We start from the raw sequence: 13,634 nt of genomic DNA on the forward strand, positions 1-13,634 counted from the left end.
GTTCATCCTAAAATGTTCCATTCAAGGAGGCTTTATTTTGCATAGCGATTGTGGACGAGATCATGTGAATAGTAAGTACATAATGCCTGTGCTTACTAAGCATATCCTGGGCATTGAAGGTGGGACTGCCAGACCTTAGCCTTCAGAGCTTAAGGGAACATGTGAAGTAAACACGAACTATAATTGAGCACTGAAAAAGGGCCATTCATGGATCCAATCATAAGCAGCCTGCTGTACTTGTCATTGGGAATAGGCCCTCTATATGGCTGATCATTGAGAGTATGTTTCTATGGTATGATTTTATGCAGGCTAGCTGCTGCTGTATGGCATAGTGGTACACAAGATGCATGCAGCTATGTTATCCAAATGAACTCAATTTTAGAGTGTAATCCTTGTGTCATGCTGTGCCACTTTGATGCATTTATTGCACATCATGTCTCCAACCAGGGTAGGCACTACAGGTGACACTGCTGCCCATGTCTCACTTTGAAAGTGTCTGGAATACAACTTGCATGGGCATGGAATGTATGGCGTGCATAACAAGTATTGTGGCAGCCACACAAATTTCTTTCAATTGTGATGTATTTTGATGCTCTTATTAAGGAAGCTCCTTGACCATGCAGTTTTGCTTTATCTTTTGGTCTTGGCATGCCCTACCTAGGGCTTCTTGCCTGAAAGACTGGAACACTCACTATTACGTGCTCACATTCAAGCTTCATGCTCTGTTATGCCTTTAGCAGCTGTTGCATGTTGTTTAGGCTTGTCACTGCAGCAATTTGTCTTTCAATAAGTAACAGTCCTAAGGTCAGTGTTATAATCTATGACACTGTTGCTTGCATTGATTGCATTGCCAAATTCATCAAGGACCTATCAAAATTAAGCTCTGTCGTACATTTGTTCTTGGCTTTGAGAAGCTCATGCAAGACTGTTTGCACATATTTGTGTCGTAGATTGTACATTATCTGTGTATTTTTTCAGTGTCATAGATTGTAGTTGTAAGTTGTACATTTTTGCTTTGAGAAACTGGATTTACGATTGTACGCCAAAAATATATGATTTATGCCAAAAATCTACAAATTTCTGTTTTGAGAAACTGGCTACAAGTGTGGCGATCTCAGGCAGATGAACTTGAAGTGGAGAAAAACTTGAGACGTTTTACTAGTATACATGGGTGCGAAACTGATGTTTTTGATGTCCCCCATACATGAAAACCCTCCTAAACATGGCTTTGATTACAAGAAATTAGTGGTGAGTAGAGCTAGTACCATTTGTGTTGGCAGATATTTGTAAGCAGATACGCCGCAATCAGTTGTTCATAGGACGGGTGGAAGACTAGGCATGGCAATAATAGTTGAAGAGTTACAAATATATGGGCAACTATGTGTTTATTAGCGGTGGTCCCAAAAATAGTCATGGCTATGCAAACTTCTCATGTGTTTTCGTTATATCATTGACACGTGCGTGAGCAATTGAGCCGGGAATGGGGGCAAGTGCCGAGACCCACAACTGTCTCGAAGTCTAGCGTTATCCATTGGTGTTGACTCGAAATAAATCATCCGATTGGCTTTATATCCTCTTCCCATTAACGTTGAACGAATCCGTTGCGCTGCGCCCGCCCGTTTCGCCGTGCCGTCAGAACAATTAAATGCAGTTTCGTAGCTTCTGCTCAGCGCTAAGCAGGCCTTGGCCTATATCGATGGTCATGCAATGTTTAGACGTGCCTATGTACCATAAAACAGTTTTGCAAGATAGTATCTCAGGTATATCTAAAGGCAAAGTATTCGACGGTATCATTAGCGCCTGTGACAAAGTATTCGATGGTGTCATTACTAACACGCCTGATATCTAATATCAGGAGGGGATACCAGGCGTGATATTTACAACCTTATTGTTCACTTTGATAATGTAATTACAATGAGTTAACTTGGTTATTATGACGGTGGTGATCAAAGCATCCTAATGGTATGCTTCTTGAGGATCTTAGTTCACACACTCTGTGCAGGCCTGCACTACCACCGGTTGTCGTGATGCATTGAGCACAGCAAAAAACATTCACAGACGTGATGCGTTTGGGCTGGAATAACACCGCCTGTTCCGTTGGCAACGGGTAATAAGCTAATCTAATAACACCGCCAATCATCCCGGCTAAGTACGCTTCCCGAAGCGATCTGACGCTTCGACGGGGGCTGCACGGCAAATACACCTTGGTGTCTTGCTGTCAGGCACGTGGTGTGGCACTTTTGGCCCAGGGTAGAGATGCTGGTGGGGCCTGTATACATGAATGCATTTTCTACCTTTGAAATCGTAGCCTGTCGGTTGCACGCTTGCCCCAAAAATTATGCAGCCCCATAGTGTGCACTTCTTGCCAGAGTTGGAGACCACGCAGTCTTCCAAAGCAACAAGACAGGTTGAGGTCACTAACGGCAGGACACCAGCGTAAAGAGGCTGCAACTTGTGGCTGCAGTGCCTGGGCAGTGTGGAAACTGTCACGCCACTATCTCAAGCTCATTCTCATACTTCCAGCATGATATTCGACTCAGCGTTATCTCTACTTAAAGTAATTTTGTCCTTGGAGCTTTGTCCCTGCAGAAAACGTACGGTCATCGATACTTCCAGAGGAAGGATGAAACCCTCATTTCTTTCCAACCGATTCACAATGCACAAAATGAGTGCGGTTGCAAAATGGTATAAGAGTATAATATATAGTCGACCATCAACGGACAAATAGAAAACACATCACGCAAAAACCTCTATTCAGACAGGGGTCTGAACGTGACTGGGGTGGTGCTCACTGTGCCACTTTCTGTTGGAGTAATAGGTGGATCGGTAGCTCCTAAAAGCATATCCGTATGCCTTGCTGCGTGATTAGAACGATCTGACGTAGTCGCCCAGACACCGTCTTCAGTGGCCGTAGCCGCGGTTGTAACCATTATAGCCTCCGCTGTAACCACCATAGCCGCGGCTGTAACCACCATAGCCGCCACCGTATCCACCGCCGTAGCCACCGTATCCGCCACCGTAGCCACCGTATCCTCCGCCGTAGCCACCGTATTGGCGGCCGTAGCCGCCGTATCCACCAGAGCGGCCACCGTAACTGCCAGAGTACCCACGGTAGCCGGCAGAGGCGAGAGCCACAACGGCGGCGATGAGCAGAAGCTGAAAAAAAAAAACAAAGGACCATTGATATCTGTTCGTATGGACTGTGGTACAGTGTGTGAAGGCAGGATCCCACAAAGCCTGATCAGATAAAGTCCCGCTTAATCTAAAAACAGGACTATTCTAACAACTTGTAGCGAGGTTTCGACTAACTGATCACAGCCGCAGAGATCTGATTTCGCCTTTCTTGTACCCTCCACAGCTGAGTACGAAGATGACCTAGCGCTGTGGTATATAGCAAAGTTCTCCACGTGACGTTGGGCACAATCTTTCAAACCCAGAAAGAGTAGCTGATCATGCAATTTCGAATATGCAACTTTAGCGTTCTAAACTTAGGTTATGCGTACGGGTAAGAGTACTGCCTCACAAGCACACAAAAACCTACCACCAGCTTAGCGTTCATCTCTGCGTCCTGTGAAGTGTGCGGCTTGGGCGAAACACAATGAGTGGATGCCGGCCCTTAGTTACGGCCCGCTTTTATACGGGCAGGCCCTGAAGGTTGGCCTTCATTCACCTCACCCCGCTGGGAAATGGCTATGACGCATGAGGTGGTGCATGCTCCCGGCAAACTGTGGAGAAGGCCGACACCGAGCACGGCATTGAACAGTGCAGACCCCACTTTCTTGCGCAGGAGGATCATGTGTACATAGGTCATGAGAAGGTCAAACCTGGTGGCCATACGGGACGTAAATTTGTAATTGAGTTGCATCCATGCTGAACGCATGGAAAGCGTGATGAATGGATGTGGCACGACGGAACCAGAACATGCTGTTCGTGCCATTCATTGCAACGAAAATACGGGCTGCACGCCAACACCACTAATTCGCTGGTGTATGTCCAAGTCGATGAAACTGCATGAGATCCATTGAGACCTTCGCAAAGGCCAGACGGCTCGGCGCATGACTTCATACTTGTAGCCCGACATGTACCGATAACATGGTTCTAGAGACACCTAACAACAGTGTCGCTTTTGGCTTTGTGACGTTATCGTACATTAAGTTGGAATCGTTGGCGACCTTCACTGTCTCGCGTAGTCATTACCGGCGCAAAACTCGCATTTGCTATCATTGTCCCAAATATTTAGAGAAGAACCCATGTAATATTCGTATCAACAGATGCAAACGATGTTTCGTAACACCTCTAGCACCTTCATTTAGTTTTATGTGCAATATGATGACAATAAAAACGCTGCATTTTACGCCTGTCCACCGCTCAGTACGTTAAGTCAGAGGTGTGACGGGCGATGTGGGACGCCTACAGCAGCGATGCCTGCCCTCTTACCTCAAAGCTACTGTTTCTCACAGCAGCAGCAAGCCATGGATGAAGGTTTGACATGCGTCGCCCCAACGTCCTCTGTTTACCCCTGAAGCTACAGCTCAGTTTTGCTCAAACAGCGGTCTCGTTAGATCGGCAGGGTTCTTTAACGCCATTTCATAAAAAGCTGGCGATAGCTGCGTTCTTCTAGCCAGTCAGCTTCTCACGACATGACCAAAACTAACAGCAGCCCATTGCTTTGCACTGAACCCAACGCACTGCCGCGCGGCGAGCATTCGAGCCCATCTCTCTCAAATGGCACGACGCTTTAAGACGCTGCGTAGCGACCTGATCACGCTCGTCGCGAGATACTGTGACCAGCCACGCTTTTCACGACTAGCGATGAACCTAGTTATTTGGTATTTTGTGTTGTTAAGTATGTGAAGTGAATCTTTGCATAGTCTAGAATCTCGGTACCTTGGAATCTTGGTCAAGTATGTGAAGTGAAAAGTCCCTGAAAAGCCCTGATCTGAGGGGCATTGGAAAGCACTATGTCGCCATTGATCTGTGACGTCACCACTGATAAAGCATAGTTTGTTGCATTTTTCTGGCACATACTAAAAACCATCAGATCGACACGCGCTTGGGTGGTGGTCAAATTGGCCACCGGGATGTTTTTCCGGAATGGTTTTTAAACGGTACGGCGTAGCCGCGTCAACTTTTGCATAGCTGTAGACAATTGGATAGCAAATCATTTGGTATAAAAATTGATATATCTTGTAAGGTTGCTGACCTATGGCAGGTCAAAATCAGGCCATGATTTCAGCGAAGGCAATTTCTACTGAATCATTCAATGTGGTCAAACAACGGAGTGTTTGACGAAGGCATGCTTCTCTGGAATACTTTCTTAGGCAACAAAACAGTTGAATGAAAAAATTACATTGACCTAGGGTCACATGGAAAAGTCAGGCCACGGTCAAAACAAGTCTGTTGTATTACGTAGGGCTGTGGGGGGGCAGTTTGTAGGGCTTATTTGGATTTATTGATAGCAGGAACCGCATTATATAGCTTCCATAGACCCATAAATGTCAGAACAGATCACTGATTTAAAATGACCAGGTCACCGTTTTGTTTTTAGGAACATAGTGCCTAGCGTAATAAGTGTCGCTTATTCAAATGCAAAACCCAAAGCAGTCACGTTATTTTGGTCACCACGACCTTAAAAGGGTAAAACAAGGTCACTGACTTTAAATGAGCGTGCGGCTTTTTGCCTAGAAGATTTAACTATGTTCCAAGGTCTCTTTGGAGACGAACCTAAAATTTGACTTGCTCGACCTTGTTTGACCAGAAGGTCAAGACCAATGAACGTCAAAATTTGACCTACGTGGGTTCATGTACAGTTCAGCATCTGTGAATTTGGTGTCTCTAGCTCTCTTAGTTCCTGAGATCTCAGAGGATCACATTGCCCCCCCCCCCCATCCGAAAGATTTGTATATGAGCGGCCACCCGGACGCGCGTTAAAGCTTCTATGTTTGGTGGCATGTCATGGCTCAACTTGCTCATACAGCAAAACGTCAACGTTTCGACACGTGTTCTAAACATGCTCACGTTACTAAACATGTGCGCGAATATAGACCAATACTCCCCTTTGAGTTTCGCCCAGTCGATATGGTCTGTTGTAATGTTGTCTGGTCTGTTGAAATTTGTTTTCATCTTCGCATTTTTCACCAATCGGTTCGCAAAGGTGTCAGTTTTTGTCACCGATCATATCCGGTAAATCAGAAGCCTTTTCACCTGTAAAGGTGGTGAAACTTATGATAGTAAAGACTTGTAAACGGAGGCGGTGCCACACATTTGTCATAGGGGAGTGGGAAAAAGGCCTGACAAGAATATTTCATTGCATTAAAATGCTTGAGAAACTATGTGTCCGTTACCTGCTGTAGCCAGTTTCTCAAAGCAAAAGTACAATCTTACGCCAAGTATTAATGTGTACTTCCGAATTCACAAACTACACATTAAGCCAGTTTCTCAAAGCTGTCACGTGACCTTTGTCGTAGTTTGTAAGTTGTCAGTTGACGTAGTTTTCCTCCTTGCATATCGAGGTTCGTTGCCATGGGTACGATGTCTGTTGCCATGGCAACGCCGGCGCCGGGCGATGAATGAAATGCCAGGTGTTTGATAGTGACTCATCCATTTTCGACGCAGTCCTTCCGAGCGTATAGTGTGTTAAAGATGAGTTCGCGGGTGATTCTACGCAAGGAGAAGGCCCAGCTTTTTAGAGAAATTCGGGACAGGAAGGACGTAAGTATCTTTTTCAGATAATCAGGCTTACATGCATCCGTGCCATTCTAGCTTAAATGCATTCGTCGCATAAGTATTTCTAAACATGTAGTAATAGATATCCTGGAAATGCGTGCGTTATGTAGCTTTCTCATTGAACATTTTTCAAGGACGAATTGGCATGCGCATTCAGAAATCTTCCGAAGCAAACTTTTATCGGCATTGTAGCTATCCAACATTGCTTTTTAATTCTGGGTGGGGAGGATCGAACAAAAACCTGTTTTCATCATGACACACTCCAAAGGTGATGGCCGTGAATTACGTTACGCTTTGGCCATTTCCCGTTTTAACTGCTTTAATTTTCCATTTTATTTGTTTTACTAGCCCGGATTGCTAAAAAAATGCGTGGTGTCCCCATACCTTGCAGACACTTGTTGGACGATTCCAGTCCTGCAGTGGCCAGGCCAGGTGGCAGACCGGCTGGGATGCCGTGCTGGATCTGGCCAAGCAAGTAGGCCTAGTGAAGGGCAGCATGGACGCCCGTGGCTTCCGCCACGGGCTCTATGCCAACCAGTTGCGGTCCGAAGGGAGGTAAGGCCTGTACAAACTGCTTGCTGCGTAAATTAAAAAAAACTACCATGGGATATGTGCGCGTCACTCTTGCCTTGATTAGCACATACAAGTGACAACTGCATCTGGTCATTAGTTCAGCTGGGCCCTGATTGCTTGATTTCACTACATGGCCAAGACTGCTCTGACACTATCACTGAAATAAGGGCTCCGCGCCCGAGCGTGGGGTAGCTCCTCTGGCAGAGTGACCCGCACCACTCGCACCACTCGTCTGTTTCGCCACTTTGCCCACTTTATTGCCTTCCGCGGCGGCTGTCGTCTGCTCGCAGCGGCGCGGCCGCCTGGCAGCCTGTGAGAGCGCATTTGTCGGCTGTGGCCTGAAATTGCTGCAATCGGGGCGCCAGGCTGAGCCATTTCATTTGCGTGTTCATAAATACTGTGCTTATGGCACTACACAACAATCACGGATTCGCTATGATTGTTAGTTTATTGCTAGTTAGGTCAAATATAGCGCACCGCCAACCACGCTTTAGCAGGGAGGTGGCGGAAAGAACCCACGCCGCCATAACTAATCAACCTTTTAAAATAGTTGAGATGAAACCTGCAAATGGGCAGTACTATGTTGTGGTGAGAATAGTAAATATGTCTGAATTGTTAACTCTAGATTTAATTGATAGTGATGCAATAAATTGGGATGATAAGTACATGGCGTTTTCAATTGATAAGTACTGAAAGGTGGACAATTAGCGTTACCATAAAAAGACACGCCAATCGACGAGCGGGAACAGACTGACGCCATTACTGTGAATTCCGAGCAGTTATGGCAGCGGTGGTGTGTCGGGCGGGTGGTGAGGACAACATTGCAGGAAGTGTCTAAGGTGTAGAGGAGTAGATAACCGTAAATAAGTTCATTTTCGTGCCGACTATGTGGTGGTCTTGGGCGTGCCAGCTAAATGAGGTTATTTGGCGCCCAACCTTAGCTCGTAGATATCAGTGGCAAGGAGAACCGGTCTGCAGTGAACCATTTACGACACATGATCACAAGCAGCCGCCGGGGTTGTGGGGAAGGAACCAAGCAAAGTGCATTCCAGACATTCGAAACGTTGAATTACTCACTGATCACGTCGGGCAGCCTATGCGTCCGAAAGAACTTCTCTGTCATGATCTGAAGATGGGGCTGCTGCGGCCAGGCAATTGATTTGCCAAATGCATGTACTAAGGCAAATGCTACACTTTGAATGCAGCGGCACACAGTAGCCTTTGAAGGCCCATGCCCATCTCCAATCAGTAGACAGAAGCCTCCTGTAGCAAATAATCTGGAAATCAAGACAGCAGTGTAGTTGGCATAGCAATATGATCCATTTTACGACAAGGTAATAGCAAAGCTGTTGGATGATGCAAGATATTATTACCTAAAAGAGCAAATTGAAACCAGTTTGTATCTAAATATTGCGCAACACTAAGTGCATCAAAGGATAGTGATTTCAGGCAGCAATGCTTGGAGGTAGGTAGAATTTGGTGCTCATGAATCGTAATGCAGTGCCAATATGCCACATATTTACCTCAATGCCAGAAGAAACTGTTGGTGAGGGAGCAAAGCTCGGCCCATTCCAGTAGAATGTGCCAGTTGTGGTCCTATGTGACCAATAATAGTTTCAGCCGTGTTAGCTGATATCCTGAATCTCATCCTGGAAAACAGATATCTTGAAACTATTGGATGCAAGTAGGCATGTGTAGCAAGTGTCAGTGTATAACTTAGGTTTCTGTAACATAATGTTCAACATGCCAATGAATTAGAAACTCAGGTTTCTGTAACGTATGCTCAACATGCCAATGAAGTAGACTGTTTCACAATCATTGTCATTTCACATGATTTGAGTCTTTGTTGCAAATACCATAGAGGACACATAACTTACCTAAAGCTCTCAGCTACTTGCCACCTAAGGTTTATCTTTGGTCTATACATCCTTTGTCTTCTTCCCCTGGGTTCACGATGTTGCTCTTCCATTCTTCACTTAGTTTATGCTTTAACTTCAACTTTAACTTACTTACTGCTTCTTGAAATGTACAGGGAAATGAGGAACTCTTGAGTACTGTATAAGGAACTGACAGAATGTTAGAAACACGCAAGCTTGGGTGTCGTTGATTATGTTGCCAAATATGGCCTTCCTCCATCCGAATGTACGTTGTGACGTAATTTGTGTATGGCTACGAGAAACTAATGAAAGATTGTTTGCGTATATTTGTGTCGTATATTGTACATTTTCTGTGCATTTTTGAGTGCCGTGAACCGTAGTTGTAAGTTGTACATTTTTGCTTTGAGAAACTGCATTTTACGATTGTGCGCCAAACATACACGATTTGCGCCAAAAATCTACGAATTTCTGTTTTAAGAAACTGGCTACAGGTAGCGTCAAAATTATCAATTGTATGCATATTTCTTATGTGTTTGACGTTACACCATTGTCATGTACGTGAGCAATTGAACCGGAGATGGAGGCGGGAGCTGAGACCCACAACGTTCTGGAAGTCTTACCTTAGCCATGCTTGCGTTAACTTACAACAAATCATTCAATTGGCCTCCGCACCTTCTTCCAATAAACGTAGAAGGAACCCGTTGCACCTTGTCCGCCCGCTGCGCCAAGCCGTCAGAAAAAGTTAACGCGGTTTTGTAGCTTCTTCTCAACACTGGGCAAGGTATCGCCTACATCAACGACCATCCAAATTTAAGATGTGCCTATGTGCGCTAGAAAATTTGACAGTGAGATATTTAAGACATCTTTGCGGATGAATTACTCTATCGTATGGATGTCTGATTTCCAAACTTATTGTTCACTTAGGGAAAAATAAAAGCATTGAGTTAATGCCGTCATTTGTGACAGTAATGATCGAAATATTCTAATTGCATGCCGCTCGAGGATCGCAGTTAACATACTCTTTGGACGTTGCACCACCACCGGTTATGGTGACCTTATGGGTTATGGGTTATGCCCTGAGCTCAGCCAAACGTTCAGACATGATGCGTTAAGACTGGCAGCGCGCCAGCCTGTTCCGTTCGCAACGGGGAACAAGCTGATCTCATAACACCACCAATCATCCCGGCTTTGCATTCTTCTCGGGGTGATCTGGCTCTTCGGCTAGAGCCACCTGGCTATGGCATAGTGTCTTGTTGTCATGAATGCGGCGTTGTACTTTTGGCCCAGCGTTGTGCTGCTGGTGGGGCGCGTGTAGATGACTTGCGGCTGCTGGTTCGGCGTGGACCTGCTAGCGTCGTACGTGCAGGTGCCGGGTGGCTGTTGGTTTGACGCGTCCCTGGCAGGGTTCATGCAGATATCAGGCGTCTATTGGCTCAGCTCGTAGCCGCTGACAGCGACTCCGAGACGACGACTGGCGACAGGCTTCACTTGGTGGCCAGACGGCGCATCGTCACCCTGTTCCGTGTTCTGTACAGAGGCTGTCCTGCACCTTCTATTGAAGCATGATAGCCTTTGAAAGAGTAATATCATATTTCCTCTACAGGTCTCGGCATGGGGCCATATGGTTCACTCCATGAATGCATCTCCCGTCTTTTAAATCGGGGTCTGTCGGCTGCACGCTTGCCCCCAAAACAATTATGCAGCCTCATAGTGTACACTTCTTGCCAGATTTGGAAACCACACAGTCTTCCAAAGCAGCATGACAGATTGAGTTCAATGCTGGCAAGACGCCAGCGTCAAGAGGTTGCAACTTGTGGCTGCAGTGCCTGGGCACCGTAGAAACTGTCATGTCATTATCTCTGGCCTGTTCTCATACCTTCAGTATGATATCCGACTCAGCGTTATCATTTCTTAAAGGCATTTTTGTCTTTTGAGCGTTGTCGTTGTTAAAATAATACGTTCGTCGGTACTCCCAGAGGAAGAGGTACGTAACGTGCTAAATGGAACAAGGCCTCCGGGTTTTAAGCCAATATATCGGGCTCAATCTTCGCCGTACAGCCATTTGTGCGCAAACACATTCAGCCGAATCCAATGAAACCTTCACTTCTTTCTAACTGCCTTACAATGCACAAATCGAGTGCGGTTGTACAATGATATAGGAGTATAATTTATGTTCTTCGACCATCAACTGACAAATCAAGGAACACACCACGCAAAGACCTTCATTCAGACAGGGGATCGAACGTGACTGGTGCGGTGCTCACTGTGTCACTTGCTGCTTGAGTAGTAGGTGAATCGGTATCTGGTCGGTGCATATCCGCATGCCTTGCTGCGTGACTAGTACCATCTGACGTAGCCACCCAGAAAACATCTTTAGTGGCCGTAGCCACGATTGTAACCGTGGTAGCCGCCGTTGTAACCACCGTAGCCGCGGTTGTAACCACCATAGCCGCCACCGTATCCACCGCCGTAGCCACCGTATCCGCCGCCGTATCCACCGTATCGGCGACCGTAGCCGCCGTATCCACCAGAGTAGCCACCGTAGCCGCCAGAGTACCCACGGTAGCTGGCAGAGGTGACAGCCACAACTGCGGCGACGAGCAGAAGCTGAAAAAAAGAGAACCATTGATATATGTTACCATGGAATGTGCGGCAGTGTGTAGAAGCAGGATCCCACAAAGCCTGGTAAGTCTAAGTCCCGGTAAATCTAAAGACAGAAATGCTCTAGCGCTTTCGTATCGAGGCCTCGAATAACTGATTACAGTGTCAGAGATTTGATATCGCCTCCTTGTGCCTTCCAACTTCGCGTAGAAAAAAAGGTCCTTACACTGTGGTATAAAGCACAGTTTCCACCTAATATTGATCACGGTATCTCAAATCCAGAAAGAGCAGCTGATAAGCAATTCCGAACAGGCAACCTACATACGCTCCAAGCCCACGTTATGCTTGTGGGTAAAAGTGTAATGCATCACAAGCATACAAAACCTACCACCAGCATAACGTTCATCTCTGCGTCTTGTGAAGTGTGCGGGTTGGGAGAGACACAACGAGTGGACGCCGGCTCTTAGTTACGGCCGGTTTTTATACGGGCCTTGTTGCAAGCTTGGCCTTTATTCATCTCACCTCGCTGGGAAATAACCATGACGCATGAGGCGGTGCGTGCTCCCGGCAAGCTATGGAAAAGACCGTCACTGAGCACGGCATTGTTCAGTGCAAACCCCACGCTCTTGAACAGGAAGGCCATATGTGAAAACGTCGGGAAAAGGCAAAGCCCTGTGGCCGCGCAGGGCATAGCTTTTTCTTATGAGTTGAATCCATGCTGAACACGGAAAACGTGACGAGTGGACATGACCTGAGTGAACAAAAACATGCTGGCTGTTCTATTCATTGGGCAATATGATTTAAAAAAGCAAGAGCAGTCGAAGAAAAATGTTGGCACCCAAAAACACATACTGCATTTTCACGCAGCCCTCGCTCTCGCCTCCCCCTGAAAGCTTGACAGTCTTGCGCGAGAAGATTTACCGTGGTCTTCTGGCCGCGAAGAAATCGAACATGATTCAAATCACCTTCACGCGAAATGGACAGGTGTTCTTCGAAAAGGAATAGCACAGTGTCGGCAGATGTGTAAATACGATCGAGAAGTTGTGAACCCGGCATCCAGCTTGTTCCGCGGCAGACTGCCAAGGGGTGGGTGTTTGTACGGGAGGAAGTTTGGTACCTGTTGGGTTTTTCAGATTATATTCCTTTTGCGCCGCGTGTAAATTATTTCCGTTCTTCCCCTCTCATGCCATACGTGGGAGTTGTCTCCCAATTGATCGGCTATTTTGTATCGTGTTTGTGGTTGGAGAAGTGAACCGTTGTTTGGAAGCTTTAGGGTAGGAGTGGCAAAGTCATGCCCGGGGCGCGCTCTCGGATTGCCTGTCAGATGTTTAAAAATATGTATTCTCTCGGTATTCGCGTTTGCCGTAGGTTGCGGAGAGACTATATTTTTGCTTTGGTCACCAAGTAGGGATTTTTTGCCAGGTGTTATAGTGTGCTTGGTTCTTTCAGCAGCCTCGGACCCATTGACGTTTAGTAGATAAAGTAGGGATTTTTTGCCAGGTGTTATGGTGTGCTTCGTTCTTTCAGCAGCCTCGGACCCATTGACTGTTTAGTAGATAAAGTAGGGATTTTTTGCCAGGTGTTATAGTGTGCTTGGTTCTTTCAGCAGCCTCGGACCCATTGACGTTTAGTAGATAAAGTAGGGATTTTTTGCCAGGTGTTATAGTGCGCTTGGTTCTTTCAGCAGTCTCGGACCCATTGACGTTTAGTAGATAAAGGACGTGCTTAGCCGCGGGCTCTGCGTATGTGTTATTGAGTCTATGAATGACTTGCGTGTTCATTATCACACACGGAGTGTTTATGTATGTCTTATCAGCAGTACGTTGTTCTCGGCAGCTGTTTCGTCAGTTTAGGAGA

General features: G+C 46.3%; 2 protein-coding genes and 1 long non-coding RNA gene across 4 annotated transcripts in view; 1 reads left to right on the top strand and 2 right to left on the bottom strand.

The window, feature by feature from the left end:
• Positions 1 to 2,711: 2,711 nt before the first annotated feature.
• On the bottom strand, positions 2,712 to 3,589 carry LOC119112029 (neuropeptide-like protein 31). The gene is made up of 2 exons (XM_037235989.1): positions 3,542 to 3,589; positions 2,712 to 3,156 (listed from the first exon to the last, which is right to left on the bottom strand). The coding sequence occupies exons 1-2, from the start codon at positions 3,557 to 3,559 to the stop codon at positions 2,902 to 2,904; spliced, it is 273 nt and encodes a 90-aa protein (XP_037091884.1). The 5' UTR covers positions 3,560 to 3,589; the 3' UTR covers positions 2,712 to 2,901.
• A 3,036-nt stretch (positions 3,590 to 6,625) lies between these two features.
• Positions 6,626 to 13,634, top strand: part of LOC119110853 (uncharacterized) — a 79,411-nt gene continuing 72,402 nt past the window's right edge. For both annotated transcript variants that reach the window (XR_005095567.1, XR_005095568.1), the window contains exons 1-2: positions 6,626 to 6,711; positions 7,118 to 7,281. This is a non-coding gene — a long non-coding RNA (uncharacterized LOC119110853). The remainder of the gene's footprint in view (positions 6,712 to 7,117; positions 7,282 to 13,634) is intronic.
• Positions 11,193 to 12,213, bottom strand: LOC119110841 (neuropeptide-like protein 31). The gene is made up of 2 exons (XM_037234723.1): positions 12,166 to 12,213; positions 11,193 to 11,783 (listed from the first exon to the last, which is right to left on the bottom strand). The coding sequence occupies exons 1-2, from the start codon at positions 12,181 to 12,183 to the stop codon at positions 11,550 to 11,552; spliced, it is 252 nt and encodes an 83-aa protein (XP_037090618.1). The 5' UTR covers positions 12,184 to 12,213; the 3' UTR covers positions 11,193 to 11,549.

The sequence above is a fragment of the Pollicipes pollicipes genome, unplaced genomic scaffold (genome assembly GCF_011947565.3).
Source record: "Pollicipes pollicipes isolate AB1234 unplaced genomic scaffold, Ppol_2.1 Scaffold_2555;HRSCAF=2994_pilon_pilon_pilon, whole genome shotgun sequence".
Lineage (NCBI taxonomy): Eukaryota > Metazoa > Arthropoda > Thecostraca > Pollicipedomorpha > Pollicipedidae > Pollicipes > Pollicipes pollicipes.